This window comes from Hylaeus volcanicus, chromosome 3 (genome assembly GCF_026283585.1).
Source record: "Hylaeus volcanicus isolate JK05 chromosome 3, UHH_iyHylVolc1.0_haploid, whole genome shotgun sequence".
Classification (NCBI taxonomy): domain Eukaryota; kingdom Metazoa; phylum Arthropoda; class Insecta; order Hymenoptera; family Colletidae; genus Hylaeus; species Hylaeus volcanicus.
In genome coordinates, this window is record NC_071978.1 from 4,277,853 (window position 1) to 4,302,392 (window position 24,540).

General features: G+C 44.3%; 1 protein-coding gene across 5 annotated transcripts in view; it reads right to left on the minus strand.

Annotated features, from left to right (window-relative positions):
- Window positions 1-24,540, minus strand: part of LOC128873750 (uncharacterized) — a 75,396-nt gene that overhangs the window by 13,701 nt on the left and 37,155 nt on the right. For all 5 annotated transcript variants that reach the window (XM_054117558.1, XM_054117554.1, XM_054117555.1 and 2 more), the window contains exons 4-9: window positions 6,848-6,997; window positions 3,394-3,588; window positions 2,351-2,436; window positions 1,342-1,538; window positions 1,061-1,178; window positions 454-693 (exon numbers count right to left, since the gene is read on the minus strand). In XM_054117558.1, coding sequence (XP_053973533.1) covers window positions 454-693; window positions 1,061-1,178; window positions 1,342-1,538; window positions 2,351-2,436; window positions 3,394-3,588; window positions 6,848-6,997 — 986 coding nt within the window. The remainder of the gene's footprint in view (window positions 1-453; window positions 694-1,060; window positions 1,179-1,341; window positions 1,539-2,350; window positions 2,437-3,393; window positions 3,589-6,847; window positions 6,998-24,540) is intronic.

The following is a 24,540-nucleotide window of genomic DNA, read 5'->3' on the forward strand; positions in this document are numbered from 1 at the left end:
ATCGGGATATCCAAATGAGGTTCGAAGCTGAGGATGGCCTGGGAAGGTCAGAGGAAAGAGATGTATTATTTACAATAAATCTCCATAATTTTTGGAATATGATAATCTAAAGAATTTTAATTGATTTGGGGAGTTGTCAAATTGATATTGGTTCGAAAAATAGCATGCAAGGTAGTCTTACAATCCATTATCAGCAAGTCAAGACAAGATGTAAATCGCCCTGTACCGGAGTCTACTTGAACTTCACGAGGTTTTATTCTGGCTGGGTTAAATTCTCATACGCGTCGGAGTTAGATGGGGTCCAATTTATATTCGCGTCTGGCGCGGGTCTTGGCTTTTGTTTAAAAGTCGGGAGTAATCATTCTTTGAAGGTAACGTTGACTGTCTCCAACGCGCGATAAATTTTCGAGGAGAATAACGGATGGTGGTACGTGTGAACAGAAACGTACTTACGCCAGAGTAGTCCTGCATCGCCTTCGGATGCGAGAAAACGTACATGTAGCTCTTCGGGTTCGCCCTTGAATGTAAATTCGCGGTCATTATTAATGGCGCCACGGTCCCGCTGTCGGAGAGCACCTCCAGGACCAGATCCCGATTCTTCGTCGTGTATTCGTTCGTAAATCCAGTCGAGAAGTCGCCGTATTGTTCCAGAATCTTCGATAGAACGAGTTCTGGTTCCAGTTCGTGCGTTGCCTGGCGACGAAGAAATATCCCCGTCACTTTCCCAACGGAATGTCTATCGTAGTTTTCGATGGATCTGACGCGCCAAAAATTTGTCCCGCGGAATTCATTTTCACGGGGCTATCTCATCGTTTCCTCCAACAATTTTTTAATTAAATTACCCTATTTTCAAAGGGATCACCAAGCATTTCATTTTTCCGGCCTTTTTGGATGTAGGGTGAACTCAAAATTTGATGAAAAAAATGTTTAATATGGGCTTTGTATCGCAGTGTTGCACAGGGTGGAGATGAAACTTTAATAAAGGCTTCAAATTGTTCTGTCATGAAAATATATTTCTCGAAGTCTTTAACATTTATGAATTACTGTATGGGGCACGAACCTTAGCATGATCTCTCAAAACCTCGTCTCTCTGGCCGTCCAGTAACCCGTGCACCAGAGCAACCGGCGGTAGGATGTGAAACTTCTCCGATTCTGTGACACCATACATCAGGTCGAACCTGGACATAGGAAGATGCAAAGTCGATTACAATTTTCAGAGTCCAGTGATGGAATTATGAACGATTTCGTTAGTTACTTCAGATCCATCTATCAGATCGTCCCTCGAATATTAAACGAAAATAAAATTAAACTCAAAGCTCCTTCCGGAATTTGGAATCGTACCTGCCGAACAATTGGGAGTTTTTCATTAAATTCAAAGGCTTGTCCGGGATGACAGCGTTGTCGATCAGCGGCGCGAATGCTGGCACGTATTTGGGCTTGTGAATCTTCACGTCCAGCAACGTGCTCACGTCTTGGTCTCGCAAACAAAGCGCCAGGTCGCTGTCGGTGTTGGTGGGACAGTTCAAAGCGTGCGCAACCTGAAAAATTATTCGCGCCATTTCTCAGTAACCCAATGAACGTTCCTACGATCGCGACTGCTCCTCGACGCGACAAGAAACGATATTTCTTCTAGTCGGGCTCGAGTCGCGACTAAGGCGTTTCTTTTCCCTCTCCCCGACCCCTTTTTACGTCGACCGTTAATACAAAGTAGATCGAGCATACCTCGATGCTCGAGGAACACCCAGATCCGAGCTTATCTTTGGTGGGATTTAGAGTGAGTGATACGAGCCTATTTATAATTTGGGGGTTGAGGATCAAAATGGTGATGGTGGAACAAGTAAACAGTTCAGTTTAGGGTAATTTCGTACGGAATCTTTGTCGAGGGTGTCACTTTTACATTTGTTGTACTTGAGAAAAATAAATCGCGCTTGAGTTAGTCATGAAATATAATATTCTTAAAGTATTGTATCTGTTAGTTTGAAATCTATCGTTTTGGAGGAAGGAACTTTAAAGAAAATCTGAGAAGTAATACTGTATATAAATTTTCACGTTTTCATTTAAAATAAACAAGTATCCTCCAACTCGAGGCCATTCATTATTTAAATCTCTCCAGTGCATACCCTGGTGACATCTAAACTATGTCGCGTCCTCATCTCTTCCTGTGCAGGTATTGTCACAGGACAAAGAATGATCGCAGTTATTATACTTTGTTTCGGTGCCAAGATTGAGGGATGACCGCCCCTTAACATGGGTACAGAATGAAAGATGGTGAGCGTGCACCGCGATCGATCAAGTTAAACTTTAGGAGAAGTTACAAATGTTTGGTGGATATTTATGGAGAGATTGGTACCTGCTTGGTGATCTGCAGGGGCGCCTTCCCAATGGCGTCTGCGCTCAGGGCTGATCCAGACATCAGAATGGCCCTCTTGAACAGACCTGCACAGTGTTGGCGAGACGATTAATAACAAGCGTCCCTCGAGACACGGACAGGCGGCTGCCCTCGCGCGTAAAAATATTAAGTCCGGTTATTTTTCATTGCACAATATAATTATTGACCGGACAGGACGGCATTGTGTCCCCCCAGGCGGACGAGAAGAGTTCCCCTCGCGCCGCAAGGTGAAAAATGACCGTCGTCCTGCTCCCTTTCTTCCCTACCCGCCCCCCCCCCCCCCCCGCGCCACACACAATGGTTATTCTTTTCCTTTTCGATCCCTCGAGGGAGGGAGCCAGCCCTCGAAGAAGGCATGTCATCCTTAACACCTTGTACGGTTACGTCTTTTACGATTTACGTCAAACAATGGTCTGACAGATAATTGACTCGTACCACTTGTTTCGGTGATGGACAAGATTTGGATGACGATGGGGACGATGAATGATGTTTGTAGGAATGCTTCTGTGCGATGTACTTCTTTGTCAACGGCTACAGGTTATAATTCAAGATGCTACTGAATATACCGAAATATTGATGCTTCAAATTTTAAAAATATTTTTCTCCATTTTCAACCTATTACCGAACGTAATGTATATCAACGTAATACCAAAATTTTAACCCAGTAAGAATGGTTACCATCTCGTATAATTTCAGAGATGCTAGACTCTGCGCATCCAAACTGGAACACCCTTAATTTCGCAGCTCGAACACTTCTCTTAAATCTAATTATGATTCATTTACTGCGTAAACTTCGCCAGGAGCTTCCGTCTTTCCACTTCCAGGGATCTCCTCTCCCATCGTCGTACCAAACTTTTCTGAAAATCGAAGTCTGCACGCCCTGGCTCGTATCAATTTCACGAAAATGGAGGTAACGTGTTCACCCACCCTCCAATTTCAAAGCGTCCTCTTAATATTCAGGTATCGCAGAAGTCGCAAACACGCGATACAGCAATAACCGTTACCTTTCTTATTAGCCACAGGGCTGATAAGCAGCAGATTAGCAAAAATGGCGCCGGTACCGTGGCCGAGCAACGTAATGCTGTTCGGATCGCCGCCGAACTCGGCGATGTTCTCTTTGAGCCAGAGGAGGGCGGCTATTTGATCCAGGAGACCGAAATTGCTGGTGGTGTCGTCTCTGATACCGGGCCTCAAGAAACCTGCAACGAGATTTACGTTAATTGAACCGAAACCCTCGCCGTTATTGTTTCCACTACTGTCCTAGGTTGAATTTAGGGGATGCACGCCATTTCCAAATTGTATACGAAAGCAGAATTTCAATTCCAAATACCAATTCAACTTTTTGTTTAAAGAACGTATATCTGAGTAGAGGCTCGATTAATTTAATACTTGCTATCCTCACATATCATACCCATCATCCCTAACAATGTGTTTTATTTATTCCTCCTCTAGCTGATGCTGTCAAAGAGAACACGTCAAATATAAATACGATAATATCAAAGCACGTTATCTCAAACTTCTTCGATAGCCATTCACGTCTGACAAATTCAAAAGCGATTAACCAAGTACTCTCTTTTTCATAAATCCTCGTGTCTGTCAAACAAGCCACGACGAACACGAACCCTCCAGCCGGAGACCCAATTAGGTTACATTTAATTAGCCCGTGTTATGCCAGGACAGCTATTGCATCAGGTGTTGTTTGCCCGTCTCGAATCCATGTCCAGCGTGTGCCAAATTCGCCCACGCTTCCCGTTACACCAGATTTAAGTTCGCCTCGGAACGGAGTAGTTAAGAAAAAAAAAGACATATTTCGTTTCACAGCTCGGTGTCCTCGTTAAAGCGTCGAAACAGAAGCCTCGGGGTTGGTTTCGCGTCCCCGTGTACCAAGAAATCACCCCCGAGGATGTAAACTAGCCCAACAACCGTAGCGTTCTTTTTGCTCGAGCCTCGCGGCCATATTTTTCCACCCTTGTTTCGCAAAGGGCTGAAGTTATCCGTGGACTTCTCGCTGGCTAACTGTAGACCATTGGCGGAAGCGAGAGGGCGAGGTTAACTAAGCGCCTTCCCAGCACTTTAACCTAATTTATGATTATGGTCTCGCAGCCTCCGTTTCCTTTTTTTTTCTACTCCCCACCACGACCCCTCTTAAAGCAACCCGCTCGTCGGATGTAGCGAGCTGCAGCTCGCATCGTCCGTCCATTTGCATTGCGCGACGGTGGTCTCGGTTATCATTTTAGGGGAAAGGATAGGCGGAAGTTCGTCGTTATGGGAGGTTCGCGGAGAGGCAGGAGGGTGGAAAAAATAGAGCAGGTCGTGGAAAAAGAGCGGCCGGAGATCGATGGGATGTTTCGAGGGTGAAAAGGACGCCTTTGTCTCGGTCGTAAGGCTCCTTCCTCCATCGAGAAGTTTCCTTCTCGACGATATAACCACGGCTGCCAGGGGTTGCGTGGAAATTTTACGATCACCCCGTTAGAGTCCTTGCTTTACAAGATTAAATTAACAGGCTTGCAGTAATTATCCCGAGGCAGAATTAAACAGGTGAGAATTCAAACTGACTGTAGAATATTAAATGAATGTAACAGAATTTCGTATATTAATTTCTGTATTTTCTATAATGACTTAAATTTGTTTTTCCACGTGCTTCTACGTCGTGAGAGTATACCGTCATTAAAAATAATGCCCTTGAAATATCTCGACTATTAAAAGAAAAAGAGAAACACGAGTGTCCCGTGCTCTCCGAAAGAAACAGACTGCATAGAGAGAAATTTCAGGCACAATTTTCACAGTTGCTAAGCATAATTTTGCACAGTTGCTTTTTAAAATCATTACGTTGGATTAAAGAACTGGGGCAGGTTGCGGGGTACGACGTCGAGTTTCGAGGGCGAGAAGGACGCCTTTGTCTTTACCACGAGCCTCCTTTCCCATCGAGAAGTTTCCTTTTAAGCGATATACGACTGCCCGGGGTTGCATGAAATTTTACGGCCGTCCCCCGTCCCCGCAGTCGTCGTTGACTTTTTGCCCTTGAGTAATGAATAGGAGTTTTTCTTCGGACGATAAATGTTCGAGCGTGTAATTGGACGTAGGGGGGCAGAAATTCCGCGGAGCAGCTTGTGTGTCGCGTGACTTTACCCCGGTTATGTTTTGCGCGAGAAATATGGAATACTAAAGGAGGAAGGAAACTGAAGTTTGTGCACTGTTGACGATACTCCAAAGAAATGTTTGCTTTTAAATTCTCACGTCAGAGTTTCGAGAATTCTTACTATGGAATTTACCTCGATTTTATCAAATTTTCTTTCGCGTGTTATTCATAATTTAGGTACATTGCGAATTTATACTTGAGGTCAATGTTTGTGCTATTTGAGTTATAATATAAATTACAAGTGTTGATTGAGTTATTAAAAGCACTGAGCAAAAAACAGATTTACAGAGAGTCTCAATGTACTACTATCAACTTCAAAATTCAATACACGAATCATTAAGTGTCCCTTTTATGTCTTTCTCAAACGTACATCATCGATAAAAATAAATTCCTGACACATTTAATTTGAATTAAAATTATTTCCCTCAAAAAGCTTTCGAAACGTATCCTCGCAATAAAACTTGAGATACTGGCCCCAGAAGCTGGAGGAAGTTCTCCATTGTCCCCTAGTTGTTAATAATTTTAAGTATTCGAGCAAAGAAACGCCATGAATTTAGATTCACCCCCATTCTTGCGCATCCTTTGCCAAAATCCCGCGTATCCGCCGATGAACTCGCCAGCAGCGAATTCCACGCGACGAATGCAAAGTTTATTGGTACATTAAGAAACTTATTCGAATTTACATTCATGGACAAATTTATGCAAACTTCAACCGTGTCTGAAACGCCGTGGACGGATAAAAATTTCCGTAGAAATTGTTGGAACACAGTTTCCGAGAACGAAGGGCTCGAACCCGAGTTATTTATACGAGCCGACTGTAAAGGATACGAATGGCGACGCTTTTCGCGCTGAACTACGACGGATCGATAGACAGATGCATGAGTGAAATAAAAAGAAGTTCGTCGAAGATCAAAAACCGATCGCGCAGCGTAGCGCGGCCGTTAACGAAGCAGAATTCCTGATTGTATGCAAGGCTGCTGGCGTGGAGTGTTCGAAAAGATTTCATAAATTTCCAACGAGAGGTCGAGGCTTGCTTCTATCTATTTTGTTTTTTTTTTCGCGCGTACTAGGAAGAATGAAAAAAAAAGAACATACGATTGACTTGAAATGTGGAGTATAATATCTTAGAGTTTATTTTGAGTTTAAGAAAATTGATTGGAACATTTGAAGACCGTAAACTGTGGAATACAGCAACGAATAACTCGATTGTTTAATCGCATAAAACGTGGAATCCCCCTCAAGTTGATCCTCCTTAAGAACTCAGTTACCGAGGTGAACTACTGGTACGTGTCTGACCATACAGTGCTTAATCTACTTACCCAGGATGCCTAAGCGAAAGTTGATAGTGACGAAGACGACTTTGCCATAAGCTGCCAATATAGTACCGTCATAGGGATTGCCGCTGTTCCATTCGAAGCTCTCCCCGTGGATGAACACGATCACAGGGTACTTTCGAAAAGACTTCTGACCTGCGAGCACAAGAATCAAGAATATTAATATAAAACAAAGAATCACATCAACTTTATTTTCTTCTATGGATATTGGAATGTAAAAAATAATTACGATCCAATATGCGAAAGTAGAAATAGTACTAGAATAATTAAATTTTATCGGGAAGTCATTACTATCATTTTTAATATCATCCTCGAAATTATAAAATTCGTTTTCGAAACATCAATTACAAATGTTTGAATACGGTAAATGGCGATCGAATTTCTACTTTGAAGAGCTTGTAATGATTGGACGTACTATCCACGCAAATGAACGCAATACTGAATGTTAATTGACATTAACCCCGTCCGAATAAATCGTTGGAAATTTTACGTAGCTTATGAGTGATAGGTAAATGCAGGAATAAATTGTTACTTGTCAATTACACGTTGAACGTACGTGCGATTAATTAAATACATTTGGTTAGAAATCTGTTTGGATAAATGTTGAATTACACCGGGTCGTGTAATTATTTAGCTGCGCTTCGTTACTCTGCATTCGTTAAATCGCTGTTTGTTCGACGAATTCGTCGCTCTTGAAAAAGTGATGGTTGGAAACAAAAATTGACTAAATAACTCAATTATTGTCTTCGTTTCAAGCTTTTATTCTGGAATTTAGATAGAATTCATAGGTGATCCGATTGTTAACAAGTGAGACCATAGTATGGAACAGAAAATCTCTACTGGCATAAAAGACCATGAAAAAATACCAACAATATATTTCAACGACAACCATCCAGACAAGTTGACGAGGCAAACGACAAACAGGATATTTCCGAGAAAACTTTTCCCCTTTGAGCAACGACGAGGGAAGCATCCCCTTCGCTTATTAACAACAGTAATATCTTGCTTGAATTATGATTTTCATGGGCGTCCTCTCACGCCAGGGGTTTTTCGCGACGGGTTTTGATTTACGTCAGCCGAAAAATTATCGGCCGAGTTTGCCTATAGGGAGGGAGGAACGACGCACGCGTGAAGTCAGGTCAGTTCCAAAATTTATCACCCTCGGCCCCCTCAACCCCTGGGCGCCTCTGTTCACCAACTATTCACTGTGAGTTTTCAGTATTAGGGTATCTATAAATTCTTCTCTCCCATCCTGTAGACGACGTAGTTTCCTTTTAGTGAACGATCCACAAATTAGACTAGAGCGAACCGCCCAGCCACCCTTGTCCCCGCCAACCCTCAAGATTTATTGGGGAATCTGTTTTACACGATTCCAGTTTCCGTCGAGCAGCCAACTTCGCACTGACATTTGAATACCGCGCCCCGATCGGAGTTAAATTAAACGATACGCTTATTCTTCCACCCACGAACAATGCGACCACTTATCAACCACCCGTAAAACTGGGGAAGTGGAAAAGTTCCCAAAGGACGGAATTTTTATGAGAAAGTAGTCCTCCTTCGAGTTTTATGAAGGTACTCGAGAGTTATAGCTTCGTGTACATAGTATTTATTAATTCTCTAAGAATGTCCTTCGTGAAAACTACCACTTTAATCAAAAAATTCGTCAAAGATTAAAATAATATGGCTTTTATTATAATATCCCACATGCTCTTCGGCAAAGTAAGCAAATCAGATCATCCGTGTGGTTAGAAAACACTAAAGTATTATTCTTGAAACTCGCCAGAGGGACTGAGTTTGCGAACTGGCTCGAGGGAAGACAGCAAGGGGGTGAGTTTCCACGGCGCGCCCCCGTAAACTGTAAACTACCTGGACTTTTACCGAAGAGCTCTTTCTGGGTTCGAATGTTCCTTTGAAATGGAGCGAAGTCCGTTGGTTAAGTAATTTCCGGGCGGAAGTTTCTGTGGATACACCCCTCAACCCTTTGGGGGTGTACTTTTCCCTTTTTTTTTTTAAGACGGATGCAAGTAATGGCGGTGGTTGAGCGCGTGTCCAATCTCGAGAGCCACCATACGGCACTATCGCGTCCGTCTATCCGCAGGGAGCAAAAAGAGGGGTGGTTTATTAGATGCTACCCTCGTGGTAGACATCAGCGATCCTAAATATTTTGCGGCTCGGGTTGAATTTGTTATGGTAATGCGACCCTGTGCATCTTCCCCCAGTTTCTGTCTCGGACGTATGCCAGAGAGGGAGGGCGCGAAAAAATATTACAAGTAAACAGGGTGGAAATGAACGTCGAAACGGGCGAGCGTTGGGGGGATGATCGGTGTCGTTCACGACCTGTTAACACGTTTATGGACTGCCAGAGAAATACCGCGCTCTCTGAGGGGTCAAATTGAATCATTTTCCACCGAGGGGTGGAACGATTCGTTGTTTTATGACCTTCTTACCACGCGATGGCCCTTTTTTATTACACAGCGTTTATTATTCTTAATAGCGTTTCACTTCTGTATTCGAGGGTTGGAAGATATTCGTAAGCTTTTCTTATTGCAGTAATTGCTCCTGTAATTTATATTGTCACGTAACTATTTCTGCATTTTTTACTCGTCATCGAGAGTTTTGGGATATAGCTGACAAAAAGTAATAACTGGCCCGATGAATACTAATTAAGATCCCTGTAGTGAATGCTTCAAACTACATCACCAGTAATATCAATTATTTCATTGTACCATACTCGTGACATTCTATATTCCCAATAGTATAATAACACCGAATGTCCAAGCGAATAATTCCCGATGAACGCTCGCAATCGTAATAAAATTGATACACGACACGAGTACAAGTTTGTTTTTGTAATATTGGAGGGCTGAGTGAATTTTCAAGGCAACCATTTTGCGGGCTAGAAACGTAACGAGAAATAGGTCGATGCGATCATACGAAAAGCACTCCTGCAATAATAAATGCGCCCGTGTGGCCGCTTCCATGAGATCGTATCGACCTATTTTCTGTTGCGTTTCCCCGCAAATGGCCGCGTTAAAAAGGGCCTCGCGCGAACCCACCCCTATTCAGGGGATGGGCTCATCTTCGTGGTTAATGACGGGGATTCATCACCGCCCAAATGTCAGAAGGATGCTCGGAACGTGCAAATAGCGCATTAACTCGAGAACCGGACGGCTTGGACATTTTAATTAACTTTTGTTTTTGGGTCAGAGAAATTGATTTTTTCGTGTGCGATACACCCTGGGGGCAGGGGGGTGTGCTGCGTCGATGGTTCCGTCGAGACGGCGTGAATTTTACGCGAGCTAATTAGCAAAGTCGCGGGGGTTATGACAGGGTGTTGGATTGAACATTAGAGTGGAAATTGGAACGTTTTCTGGTGAAAACTGCCACGAGATTAAATATTTGCTCATTTCCTGAATATATATGCGTTGGAGTAGGTATATAAAATTTGATTTTTTTTTTTGCATGGAGTTAAATCTGATTACTTCGTTTCGCATGCAATGTATTTCTATTAATTTTCATGGATATTATCGCGCCATTTTGGAGTAAAAATTAAACAAATTCATAAGGTTCTTCTGCAAACCACAAATAAAATTTCTGTTCGTGTCGATGACAGCGAACAGTCCATCAAATTAAATATGTCCCCCTTTACAAGTTCCCAATACTCATCGATCGAGGCGAGACAAAAGAAAAGCCCCCTTAATTCCTTCGGAAAAAGATGGCTGCGACTAGCGTGAACTGGATCGCGAAGATAAATGAAAGAGCTCGCCGGCTAAGCTTCGGCCGTGAAATTTCCATGAAAATTAAAAAGCGAATCGATACGGTCCGGGCACAAAATTGACGTATGGCGACACGTGCCCCGGGACATTCTCATCTTGGTCGAGGCGCGGATCGAAGCATCCGCCATAAATCAATCGGCACGAGTCGATATTCTAATAAAAAGTAAAACGAGCCAACGTCGCCAGCCGTGTAGCTGTAAAAAGATATCGCGTGGTAAACTTCCCCGCGCCGTTATCGAGAGAATTGGGCCGTGTACGGGAACATATTTTACGTTTGAACCTCGTTTCCCATAGACCTCTGTAACAGCGCAGCACTCGAGCATTTCGGGCTACGATATCGCGCAGATCGCTTTCGCCGCGAAATGGAAAACGAATGTGTGTCGAGGCGTTGTACACACCTTGTTCTAGTATTTCCTGGCCACTGGAAATGAGAGAAATACGCTTTACAAACATAGAATGTTTCGAGGATTTATTAGAGAGCTTCAGAAAATATACGAAGCACTCTAGAATAAACAAAGTGCTCATTTCTCGACTTTGATGAATTGTGGAGGTCTCGAAGATAGGACAAATATTTTGTTTAGTCACAAGTGCTCAAAATTGAGTGCTGGGACGATCTGTCAAAGTTTCAATCGTCAAAACGCACGTGGAATATATTTTTAAAGAGTCTCGATATTTCCAACAGCCCTCAAGATAGCATTATAAATCTAGGGGTAGTTTTTCAATCTCCATATACCTTTTCAATTTTATTTGAACTCGCACAAAGTAGCTCACCTACCCCCCAACGACCTCAGATGAGAATTATTTTACTCTCCCAGCCCTCGAAATCAATAAAGGCACCCCCTAAGTTCGCATCGATAAAAGGTACACGCAAAAAGTCGCTACAGAGACAGTCGACGCGGTATAATACATTTCATTGCTCGAACGGCTCCGAATATTTCACGATGCTCGCAGAACAGCCGATTCTAAATCAAACTCACCCGACGTGGCTCTAAATTTCCACGCGTAATCGAGCGTTACCCCTTTTCGCGAGATTCGTAGCAATAACGGGCGCCGGACCCCAAGTGCGCTTCTGGCGCGCGAAAACAATAACTCGACATCGACGATACGTCGATAAGTAACGCTCCCGTTGCTCGTAAAATTAAAACTTCCATTCTTCTTATCGGTCGCTGCACCCTGCCGTATTGTTTCGTTTCTTCTAACAGGGCCGCGCGTAACTTACGCTCCGACCGGAATAATGCACGATACGGAACGACGCAGTCGCCGCGGCGCTTCTGCGTGAAACGAATCAACGTTCGATTTACGAGTCAACCCCTTTACGACTGGAAATAAGGGCGGCGTAATCATTTTTATAGAGGGGAATAAATATAAAGGAAGCTAGAAATGGAACTGATAAATTTAAGGACTCGTTGTTAGGAGAGAAGTTATTGTTCTACTGTATCGATCAAGATATTGTTGTTAGAATGCGTGAAAATTTTTTTAAATAAATACCATTCGTGGGTAAAGAAACTACACCGAATTTCGTCTCTGGACGATTATAAAGATTAAAGCGTATTATGAAACTAAAGTTTGAATGTAAAGTTGAACCGGGGAAGTCACGGGTGTTTATCTAATCGTCCGAATATTTTATTTTTATGCTGAATTCAAATGCGCTCACAGCTTAATTCAACTACAGGCCCTCTTATCATTCACGATGTCGTGGTAGTCACGTCATTTCTGCATAAAGCAAATCAACGTTCGATTTACGATCCCAGCCCCTTTACATCCACGGTACGGCGGGGGTGTCGTGGGGGCGGTTTTTCCAGCGACGTAATCATTTTTATCGGCCCCCCGCGACCCCAGGTCCGTCGTATCTGACCAGCGTCGGATAAATATTTATGGCCGGCGTATATACGGGGGCTCGGACGTCGATGGCCTCGTAACTCAGTCAGGTACGGCCGATTTTCTTTTATGGACGCCAGCGACGCCTCCCTACCGGATTTACTGCGACGAGCGCTTAAACCTGGCCCCGCGATCGCGACGAGCCTCGAAATCGCTGGATTTCGAGTATTCGAGGTCGATTGGTCCCAGGTACGACAGAGTCGCGTCTAGACTGAAACGTCGCGACCGCTTTTTGCGAGGGGGTGGCTCCTCGGGGGTGGAAAACAAGTCAGCTACCGCCACCTCGCGGCGGAACGAGCAAACTGGCCTCGACTGGGGTTGCTCGGCGAGGGAGTAGATGTCAGCACGCATAGGGTTTCCGTGGAGTCGACACCCCTATCGATACCAGCAATTTCGTTCCTTGGAAGACTAATGGCAACCCTTGTGCATCGAGGGGTTGTCAGGTCGCGCGATCGCTATTCTCCGTGGGGAGAATATCTCTGGGAAAAAGTGTTTGATCTATTCTTCGGATTTGGGGATGCTGGATGATTCGGAGAACCATGATTGGACGAGCTTGAGTATATTGTCGTTGGAGATTGTCGCCTAATGGATTGTGAAGATGGTAGGCGGTACGGTGGATGCAGCCTCACGCCGCGATGATTAGAAACTGCCTCGAGTTTAGTTTGCGTTCGTCGAACTAAACTGGAATTGTTTGGGGACAGGGGAACGGACGAGTCTTGTCCGCGTTGAATACTCACTCATGTTAAAATAGATCTGGTTTAGTTTACTGACGCGGTACAGAGCTGTTTAACAATTGCTTAAGCTTGAAAACTTGAACAATGATTATATTTTTTGAATGCTAGGAGTCTAAACAGAGCAAACTCGTCAAATAATATTTTATCATGCCTTTGGAGACTCAAGCTGAAGAGAAATCTCTCCCAAATAATAATGATCTCAAGAAATCCCATCTCCCATTAAAACTATAAATAATTCAAAGTATGCTATTACAATGTTTTCTCGATTAACACAGAAATCATATGCACGCCGGTACTCGTTATACACGGCCATTCAACCCTCCTATTCACCCCTCCCCTTTCGTCCGTCTGGAAAAGCGGGTAAAGGTTATAGTAATGAGCGGAAAGGGTGGCAGTAAAAGCTCGAGGGTTGTTTTCGACGCGCTGCAGCATTGGAACTGAACTTCATTTGGCTCGCGGCAAAGGTCGTAACGCGACTTGGCACTCCGCAAGGAAACATTTTCTCGAGTTGTGCCCGTCGTTGCGTTTATGAAACCACTTTTTCACTCGAGAACTCCGAAGGGGTCGAAGGTTAAACGATGTTTACGCTTCAAAGTCGTTACTCGAGCGATTAATAGTCGTCGCCACGTCCTCTATATCGACAGTCAATAGTAGTTTCCGTTTCCTGCGACTGCTTCGAACTCTGCGTTTCCTTTTCTGGTCTTTCCATCCTCGACAAATCCTTGTGTCGAAAATATTGTATATGGCTCTAGTGTAATAATTATTTTCGAGATCCATTTCTCTTAATTCCTGCCCACTCGTTGAAACAGTAACAGGCCCCGATGTCCGCGTCGCGTCAATCTAATTTTCGGTGTTTGCATTTGTTGAACTCGTTTTATATTCGCTCCTGGATCACCGAGATACGCGGACAAGCTAACTACCTAATTGAATTCGAACGGTGGGACCCAGGTGTGCGCAAGTTTCCACGGACGGTAATTGTAACGCACGGATTATCGTCGACTCGTACTTGGGGATCCATTGTCCTGCTATTTAAATCGACTCTGATCCTTTTCACTTCAGTTTTTCGTTTTCTGTTTGGTGACTGGGTCGTTTAAAATGGATTTAAATGAGCACAGCTTTTACAGCGACTAGAATTGTCCGTGCGTGAAATGGATTCTGGATACAACCGGCGCGGCTATCGTTCACTTATTCTACTGCGGAATCGAGTAAGCAGTTACGCATTACCACTTCACACGGAGTGATATTTGAGGGGTATGGATTTAAAGGTATGATTTTGGTCGATTTATGGACTCTTTTTTTAGCCATTAATAATCCTCGAGGTGACATTTACAGTGTTATTCTTAAGAAACCGATGTTGGGACTTTTGAGAATTATTATCCATCGTTTCAAAGTGGTAATGACATTTGCATTTAATACAGTATTTCTCCCAAGATACAGGACATTTAATAAAAATAAAAATGAACCCCAGTACTCGTACTCCTTTCTACTTTCGTAAATTTCGATTCCAGTCGAGTTTATCCTTTGATGAGTTTATGAAAGGCGACGAAGCCATCGGGAATTTTTGCCCTAAAATGTCTGCTGGCTAGAAACTTGAGACGCGACGAGACATTCATCATCCCCTTCCTCAGCCAGCGTAGTCCATCACTGTAACCGAAGATCGGGCCGTGGAACGCAGCTCGTTTAATAGACCGTCGCCGAAGCGGATGTCCCGATATGAATTTATCGGCGTCACATTTTGCCAGACAACAGCCACTTTCGTCGAGCTTCCTTCGACCGGCACCGTTTCGCGCAAGCAAAGTGCGAAGTCGTGTCGTCCGCTTTTTACGATGCGTCCCTGCCGCGAGAGTCCCGAAGAACGGAGACTGTCGAATCGGGTGTTGGAAAATGGAATAACACTGGCCGCGGGAGAAACCGCGTTTTCCAACACCGCGGCAATCAGCGACGAGGAACTCTCGCGGTTCGTTGCCTCTTACTCGCGGGAGCTCGGTGCCATAACAGTGGAACGTTAATCGAGCAGCTTTCCTTCGCGACGCCGCTGAATATCAAAACTGTGTCATTGTGATGTAAATTAACTCCCTCTGTGGTTCTACTAATGTTCTACCTAGTGTAACGCGAGATGGCCCACTTGACTCGTGCAGGGTTGATTTTGGTGACACGCCGGGAGACGATGAAATGGTTGGTTTCGAAGTATTACGACTGGAAGGTTAATAGGATAAGTGGTTGAATTATTTGGATTTATAATTATAGATGAATTATTAATAGCGCTTTATTGACATTTTTGGGGAGAATTACTGTAATAGAGAATTAATTTGTTTCTTCTCGATCTAATTACAAAGGTATGGTGAAATCGACCATAACATTTCTATAGTGCCTATACAGATCATTCTTGCTAGGAGTATTGGTCTGTATTAGTATTATAGTGGCTACTATGGCAAGCAAGCGTGGTATCAACTGCGTCAAGGCAACTCCAAAGAGCAATTCCATCCGGATCCCACTTAACCTTCTCAAACGCTGCTCGAAATACAGCTGTCTCATTTCAATTGCAAAGAAGGGTCCAGACGCATAATAATGTTACATTCTCCTCGGCTGAGGGAGGGGGTAAAAAGAATTTCGTCGTAGGGGTCTACTTTTTCGCTCCACGAGGATGCACAGACGGCTTCCGTACGAACGCAGCGTCATATTACATTCGTCTCCGCATTTTCATCTCAAAGAATTATGGCCCCTTTGAATGCTCCTCGACCATTCACTTTGGAGGTCCTGGAAATCCGTCGTTATTCGACTCCGCGCGCGAGTCGAGCGGATGGTATGCATCTTTTATGCGGGACCGTGTGCACCTCCGAGTAACTACCGATTCCGTGGCCTGTCCGATCCTCGAGTGGGAGCAGGATGCTCCCTAGTTGCGATTCGAGATCGCTCCCACCTCCGGGTCGGCCGAAGTATTCATTTCGTTGCGAATGTGTGCCAGGTCGAGGATTTGGCAGAGGACTCGACGGGTGTTTGCTCTCCGCCTACAGCTGATCTCTCGCTTCTAAAATTTTTGAAAATTCTGCCAAGATGGAGATTTTCGTCTTCCAAGGAGTTGTTGCTCTTCTACCGATGCCTACAAACGTTCGAGTAAAGATTAAGAGCACGAATCGTCCACTTAGCATACCCAACAATTTTCCAGATTGTTCCAGGCATCTAGGATCAGCGATTCGCTTGTACAGCTGTCCAAACAAGGAAACCGAGCGATGGCATCGTACGACGCAACAAAAGCAAGCAACGAAAACGTGAAAGACGGATGAAAGACAAGCGAGCAAACAACGGTACTCGAACCGCAGAACGAATAAATGGCTTCCAGGCTGCATCGAGCTGGGTGAATGGAACCGTCGGCTACACCGTGGATTTTCTATCGTTAAACAAACACGATAGATTCCCCATGCAGATGTCCCTTGGAAGGTCTCGCGAGGGGGATGAAAACCTTTGCTTCAGGCGGGGTTTTCTTCTCGACTCCTTCGTTCGGGTCTGTCCACTCTTCCGTCATCTTCCCTTTATTCTTCTCCGCCTTCCGCTTCGCCAGCGGGGAAACAGAACCGTGAGAGATCCGAATGCTCGATACGAGCAGACTGCGGTGTAGATACATGGTCCAGCAAAGCCTTCCATTATCCTGGACGACGCTATTCAATCCGAGCTACACGTATTCCTATGTATTACGCGGAGCGTCTCGAGTAGATAGTGGCGTCGCAACGATCACACCCTCTCACGTGCCCGGTTCTCCATAAACAGATCCGTTTATCAGCGAACCCCCCTCCCACTCCTCCCCCTCTCTTCCCCATCGCTGTCGTGATAAACTCACTACCCGGACACGAGGATCCGTCAGCTCTACACAGACGTTTTCCAGGCTTGGAAGATACCAGATACGCTGTCCGTCTCGTGTTTTTCCACGGGGATGGAAACCACCCGAGGGGCAACATTGTTGGAGGACGCTTTGGTCGTTCCGGGGATGGACTTCCAAGCGTTTCGAGCCACCTATTGAAATTCTGGGCTTCCATGCTGGGGTCTATTCCAGTATTTCTTCCGAATTTTAGGTCTGCTTAGGTGCGAAAGGGTGTAAGGACTTGGAAATTTTCTCTGTTTGCTTTGTCAGCTATCCTTGCTTCGTGATTCTTCTCTTCGTTGTCGCTAAAAAATCGAGTAGAATTCCATAGTGTCACTAACATTATCCCACTCAATCCAGTATTATTGAAAAGGTGTAACGTTACGAGGTTACAGGGATTCCACCGTTATCAGCTCTAAAACTTAGATTATTCTTTAAGCCAATTGGTGTAACATTGTTGGGAGGACACTTCGATCGCCCCAAGAGTTTAAAAGCATTTCGATTCATCTAAGTTCCTGGGACCTCTTCCTGGAGTTCCTTCCTAACTTCTTCGAAGATTCTTTAGAATTTTAGTTCCTGGATATTTTAAAAGCTGCGCCGAAAGTAGCACGCTCGAAAATTTCCTTTGTGTTCGACAGACTCAAAGCTCTCTCTTTTTCACCTTGAAACAGGACCACGCCAGTGGTCGAGGAAAAACGCGCCGAGGACTTCGGGGGTATTCTTTCAGCTCTTTTCGACCCTTCTACTCTTACGGTTTTCAATTTCACGTGTTGGAATAGCGTTCGCTGACGTCCCCACGGCTCAACGCGTCGGAAAATGAAGGTAACAAGCAAACGGAGCCGCCACTTTCTTCCCGTCGTCGCCAACGACTGACAAATCGTTCCGAGACAAACTTAGACACGCAGGGGGATGCAAAAATCCACGGGTCGGATCTCTAACGATGCGGGCGATTAACGTTTATTCCGCGGATAATGAGAATCGCATGCATAATGAAGCGACGAAGGAAAGAAACCGCTGCTGCGATCCTCGTTTTTCTATCGATATTCCGGAACAATGAAAATGAGGGTCGGTAGCATTCGTCGAACCTCAAAAGAACTTTTCGACATTTTATTCCCGGCTTGTTCATTTCACTCTTTCTTTTATCGATCGCCAGACTTTCTAGAAAATTGGCCCTGTGAAAATATTAATTAGTACGTGAGTAGTTCGACATAATTTTTAAATCCATTAGTTAAACCCTTAAATATTTTGTATTTTATATTCATGACGAGCAATGCGAGTTCGTTATTCATATTCATGATTTAAATAGGTATCTAACGCGCAATTTATTGTAAGTTTTTCAGGATGTAGAAATTGATTTATTATAAATGACGTCACGTTTGTTTCAAATACGTGGAGGAAAATCCTGTTTTAACGAGTAAACGAACCCCGTGAGCTATCCTTTCGCTTCTGATCCCTCGTCACGTCGCCAATGCTAAGTTATCGCTCTGTAAACCGACGAATTGTTATTCAAATTGGACGCGGCACGCTCCTTATTCGAGCGCGAATAAATATTAAAAAATAAACATTCCCCTGGTGGCGAGCGAGACGTTGAAGGATGGATTGGACTAACGTTTGGAACATCATTCTTTCATCGAATACTACGTATCATTTTAATGTGAAAAATTCTAAAAATCGCAGCTCTTTCATCCTCGACAATTCCATGGAAAGTTCATAACCCAGACATCTTCGAGGTAAATCTGTTTCGGAGACGAATCCTCCGCAACTAGAAATAGGAATTCCATATACATTCGATTCACTTCCGTGCGTGGAATCAGGAAAATATTCATGGAAACATGGGAACACTCATGAATATTTTTCCACAACGGTAAGAAAATGTTGCGCGCAGAATATTAAAGTGCGCTAACGATCGAGGGACGAGGGGTGGGCAGCAGCTGTAAATATCGCGTCGTTCCGTGTGGCGCGCATTTAATTGCACGCGATAAATTATTAGCAATTATGTGCGCCGCGGTGGCATCAGCTCTCACGGAGATATAATTTCGCTGAGGCGCGTATTCCCAGCAATTTCACTGTATTTGCGTTCCGTCCTGGGCAAACAATAAACGAGGAAGAAACGGCTGAGCATAGTTCGCAAGTCGGAAGGGATCACGACCAGGTGCAATTTGTTTGCGTGTGACGTTAAATAATTTCATTTTAACACAGGCGAATCGTTGTTAATGATTTCCAAAACCGAATACGCGAGATCGTGTAACGATCGCAGATGATGCTAATATTTTATTGCATGGGTCGACTGGAAAAACGTGACGTGAAATTTATTTCTTCCATTACTAAGATTAATATTAACGATGCATTAATATTCCCAAGTTGCGAGCGTACGTACGACATTACATCTCGTGTTAAAGTTACGGGAATGGGTTAACGGGACCCTTTGTTTCAATCAAAGCGTCTGGCCTTAATTCGCGCGAAAAAGTAATTTGTAATTAAATTCAACCGTGCCTTTGGCTTAGGAAAAAACTAGCCGAAACTACTTGTTGATTCTGGGAACTCCCTGTTCCGGACAGAAGCTCTGTAAACTAGTTGCGTTGTGTAATTACACCTGATTCAGGAACAATTGCAATTACAGTGGATTGACAATCGAGTTTACCGAACTCTTATCGAATAGACTCCTCCGTTCGAATGCATAGGGAAGGCTACGTGACGATTGCTTGCAAATATCATCGCAGAGAAAGTAGTTAACACTTGCTCTGCGTTTAAACAATTTTTCTTTAAACGTCGTTTCTACAAGATTTTGTACAAGAGCCATATGTGGAAGTCCAAGTGGCACAGGAAATCGCGTGAAATATTTATCCGAGATTCGAAAATAATTTAACCTCGTTATTCGTTCGTTTCCCGTTCGAGGTCGGACGACTGAATTAGCGAGCATCGATTTAGATTTAATTGAACGAAGAACGCCACATATGAAACAATAAAATGAGTTCTTTATTACAAACGTATAAAATCTCCCACGACCTTTGCATTAACACGCTCCCATCTGGAAGCGGGGAACTAAAATTGATCACGCGTTAAAAAATCTATTCGCCCCCTAAACGGACCGTTTTGCATTAAATCTGTTCCGTAACGAACGGCTGGAATAACAACGACGTGGAACCAATCGTGGCCGGCAGCGTACCTAATAATGAACAGCATTATTAAGCGTAACAACGTTTTTAGGTTGCCCGTTTAAATGCATGACGCGATGCTCGCAGCCGCGGCCGAGTTATCCGATATTGCGGCGGCAGGAAGCGGCGAGGTTTTGCCCCGCGTCTGGATATATTTACGCGAGCCACGATAACCGGACTGTCCTTTTTAAAGCGGAGCTTAAAAGCTTTTCTGCCGCGTCGGAGGAAAAAGCCCGTCGTAAACGCGATGGTGACCACGACTTTCGGGGAATACTAATATCCATGCCGGAAATTCTTGCCAGTTTCATTCCCTCGAACCCTTCTGCCGTCCAGGGATGACGTATAACGCGTCGATGCTACGGATCCCGTTCTTTGCGACCGCGGCACTATGTTTTTCCCGTGGCAACGTGATTCCGTCGAACAATGCCAGGGAATCCTTATCTCGGTAGCACACTTCGACGAATATCGAAGAAGAGATAGCAGAAGTCGTGGTCCAAGAAGAAAACAGCGGCGGTGACGCGTTTGAGATCACACGCGAGTTCGAAGATACCTCAGGAGGTGAGAATTTTGAGAAAATTATAGAGACGAAGCTTTCGAACAGAAGATCATTGCAAACTTGAAGCAGTGTGTGCAGACTTATTAAACGAGATACCTTCCACTGCTCTGGAACCTCTAACACAGTTTCTTTAACCCTTACAAACCTGACGACAATGTTTAGAAAGAATCCACGAAAACTACGCTATTAGGATTTCTTTTAATTTTTTCCATACTAATTTTAATCAAAGTCAACCCTGAAATTTAAATTACGTTAGGAGAAAAAAAATAATTCAGGTCCGAAAGAAAAATCATAAAAGCATCGTTATTTGACAAAGTTCTGCGACACTTTACTGGAAGAATTTTATTCCAGGTGCTTAGAAAATACCGTGGGTTCCGTAATGCATCCTGATCCCGTGGATGTCGATCGTCCTTTTCCGTTGCAGGATACACGGAGCCTAGGACGCAGCGTCCGTGGCAAATAGTCCGGCAAATTACAGTGGCGATGACTGGCGAGCAACGAGCCAACAAAGTGTGACTACGCTGGTAGCTTGTAGTATACAGGGCAGGTCGGCTTCATAATCTGGTACAGAGGAACCAGCGGATTCGCGCGGCGCGTAGAACACGAGCAGGGGTTGAGGGTTGAGGAATGAGGGTGAGAGGAGGCCAGTGGCGTGCTTTGAGCGACAGAGCAGGTGAGCCAGAGGCTGACGGGGCGAATAGACTGGAGGATAGATAAAGACACGATACAGAGGACGAACAGTGCGAGTGAGAGGGTCGAGTGGAGTTTCAGGAACCTCTAAAATGAAAACGTGAAGGACCGCGGAGGAGGCATTGATTATTTGTCCGAGAGGGAAAATATATTCTCTATTTTATCTCCAAGTAATTTATTGATTGTAGTCTGGAAAGAATAAAATTGAGTCTTCTTGAACAATAAAATAAAACATTATTTATTCAGGTACCACATAGGTTCATATATTTAAAAAATAAAAATGTTTGGCGAGCAATACCTTCGATCACAGTGATCAAGTCGCCACAGGGGTGAAATCAGGGTCCAACCGACTCCTCGATTCCCCGTTTTTATTTCGGGCGTCTCTGGAATTTCGGCCACGTCCGTCCCGCGCGAAATTGCAGGAAGGAATAGCTATTTCGCGTCGAACTGTTTCCCGCTTTGCGATTGTCTTCCTCCGTCCGAGGCAACGTGTCTCGAATTTTCTCTCCGTTGGTAATGCGTCACCGCTGACACGTGTATACAGGAGGACGTGCTCGGGTAACCGTGAGCGTGTAAACGCGCGCCTCAAAGCTGCCTCGGACAGGACGCAGAGAAGTAAATAAATGTATCGAAGAACTCGTTAAGTTTGTGCGTCGATCGTGCGAGGGGATAGGGAACGAACCGACTGCGAGCATCGAGAGCTTTGCGGAGACGGAAAGCTCCTGTGGAAACAGCGAGCTTTAGCGTGTGAAGAATGAGCCACGTAGCTTCGGAAATGAGAAAGAAACGAAGAAGAAAAAGTTTCAAATTGAACCAACAGGAAATCGAGGTAAATAGTTGGACATTCTTCTGGAACCGAATTGAGATTGACAGGCTAGATTTGCACGCGAAACTTATTTTGCATGCGCTTACTTGTATACAGTCAGTCCCATAGATATTCGTAACCATCATGTCTATTGAAGAAATTTGTTTAAAGTATGTTTGCATAAATATGTTGATATGAAAATTCGTTTGGTAATATCAAAACTATTATTAAATTTAGTCAAACCTTTTTAATAGACGCGGAGGGTACGAATATTTATAAGATTGACTGTATGTATGGATACCATATTGTTTGTTAACGATGGTAGTCATAATTAGAATAGAATTATATGAAAACATGTTGATACGTCCTGGAAGCGTTGAATAAATTCACCTGCTGGAACTCGTAATTTAATTTTAATTCTGTAAATTAAACGTAACCTACTTCGCCGCTGAGGATATTAAATTTGAATTGTACATTCACGCTTGGCAAATCTCCGCGTAATCCTTATATGGTAGTATAAATGGAAATTGGACCGGGAATAATGCATCTTTATGCGCGGGGCTCTTGTTAGTATTTAATGTTCCAAGCAGTTGACAGATTTGGAGGTTCATGACGGACGAGACGACCTTGTGGGGAGGGCTTCGCTTAACGAGGAAAGGTAATTGAATCTGCAAAAAGGAATGTGAACATTTTTAATAATAAATTTAATTTTATTACTCGCGTTGGCCCTGTAGTCTTTCTTCAGGGATCTTCTTCAAGTTCGTTAATTCTTCCGAGACACCAATGATTTTTTCTTACAATGAGAATTTATTTTGTCGTCTGAGTCGTCGACGCGGATCGATTCTCGATGGATTCCTCGAGTGTGGCCAATATTCGATTGACAGGGCGACGAAGGGTGGGCTGGTTGAATCCAGGCTATCAAAAACCGCGGTAAATTCATTGCCGTTATTTCCACGCTGGGGTGACGCGTCCGTGGCGTCTAGGCTGGGTGATCTATTTCGGGGCGGAAGTGGCGGCGATCGATTAGCAGAAAATATATAGCGATTGACGTGCCGCGGCGGTGCATCGCTCAACCGATTGTAACGGTATCGGCTCGTAATTTCGGAAAACGACGCTCGAGGCAATGCCGCCGCTGCGAATACAAACAACCGGGACACGAGTACATGCTTGGCCGCCCGAAATTGCCAACCCACTCCTCCTGTCTCTCGCCCCTGTTTCCTGGTTCCAAACCCACCCCCTCGACCTTCTCGTTCATCCCCTGTGCTCCTCGTTTCGCTCACGGGAACGTCTCTCGTTCTGTTGGACGTGGAAACAAGTTCCATCAATCGGGTGTCTTTTTTACTTTTGGGGGCGAAAGCAATAATCCGAACAGAAGAAGGAGGATGTAACTTGTCGATTTCATTGCTTTTGTCAACATTTTGGTGGTTGGGTTGGGCTTTTCTTAGAGGGTACTGAAATTTACTGGAGAAGGAGTTACGAGAAAGTTATGAAAGCAAGCGTGAGGTGAATTTTGGTGAAGAATTTCATTTGATTTTGTGGGGGTGGTTATTCCCAAAGACTGTGGCGAATTTTTCTATCGTTGTACATGTACTTTTATAACAGATCACACTTGTAATATTTCGAGAAATATTTTTCTTCTGACGTGCACCGTTTCACGTGTCACATAATAATACACTACAATTCGAACCATTCGCGTGACGTTTACAAGGTCCGACGTGGTGTCCACGAAATCCTCTTTGGTTCGTAACGCTGACCAATGCGAGCGTCGTCTCGGTGCTTGGTCGAACACCGCGTCCGGCCTTTCACGCGTCGCTAGACTCCCTCCGCCCTCCGTTATTGCGCATCGAGTCGAGTCCTCGCGAATGAATTAACGGACCAATTAATCAAACGCTTCGGACAATCAGCGGCCACGGTTACAGCGGCTGGCGAGCTCGAGCGGCGCGGACAACCGGCCCTGCAATCGTCGCGCGCTAATATCGGCAAGAGTCCGCTCGAAACGATCCGCGACGCGCATAATGACGTTTCGATGGATCAACGCATTAATGAGCCTCGACGTTATTTACTTTGCTACGTGTCTCTCTCACCTGCCACTGGATTCATTCCAGAGTAATGGGTAACTTTGTTTCATCGCTATTTGAATGGAATGTATTATAATAATGTAGCGTAGTCCTTTGGGCACAGAATGATGTAGTTAACGACTAGATGATACGGGCAGTTCGGGGGATAGT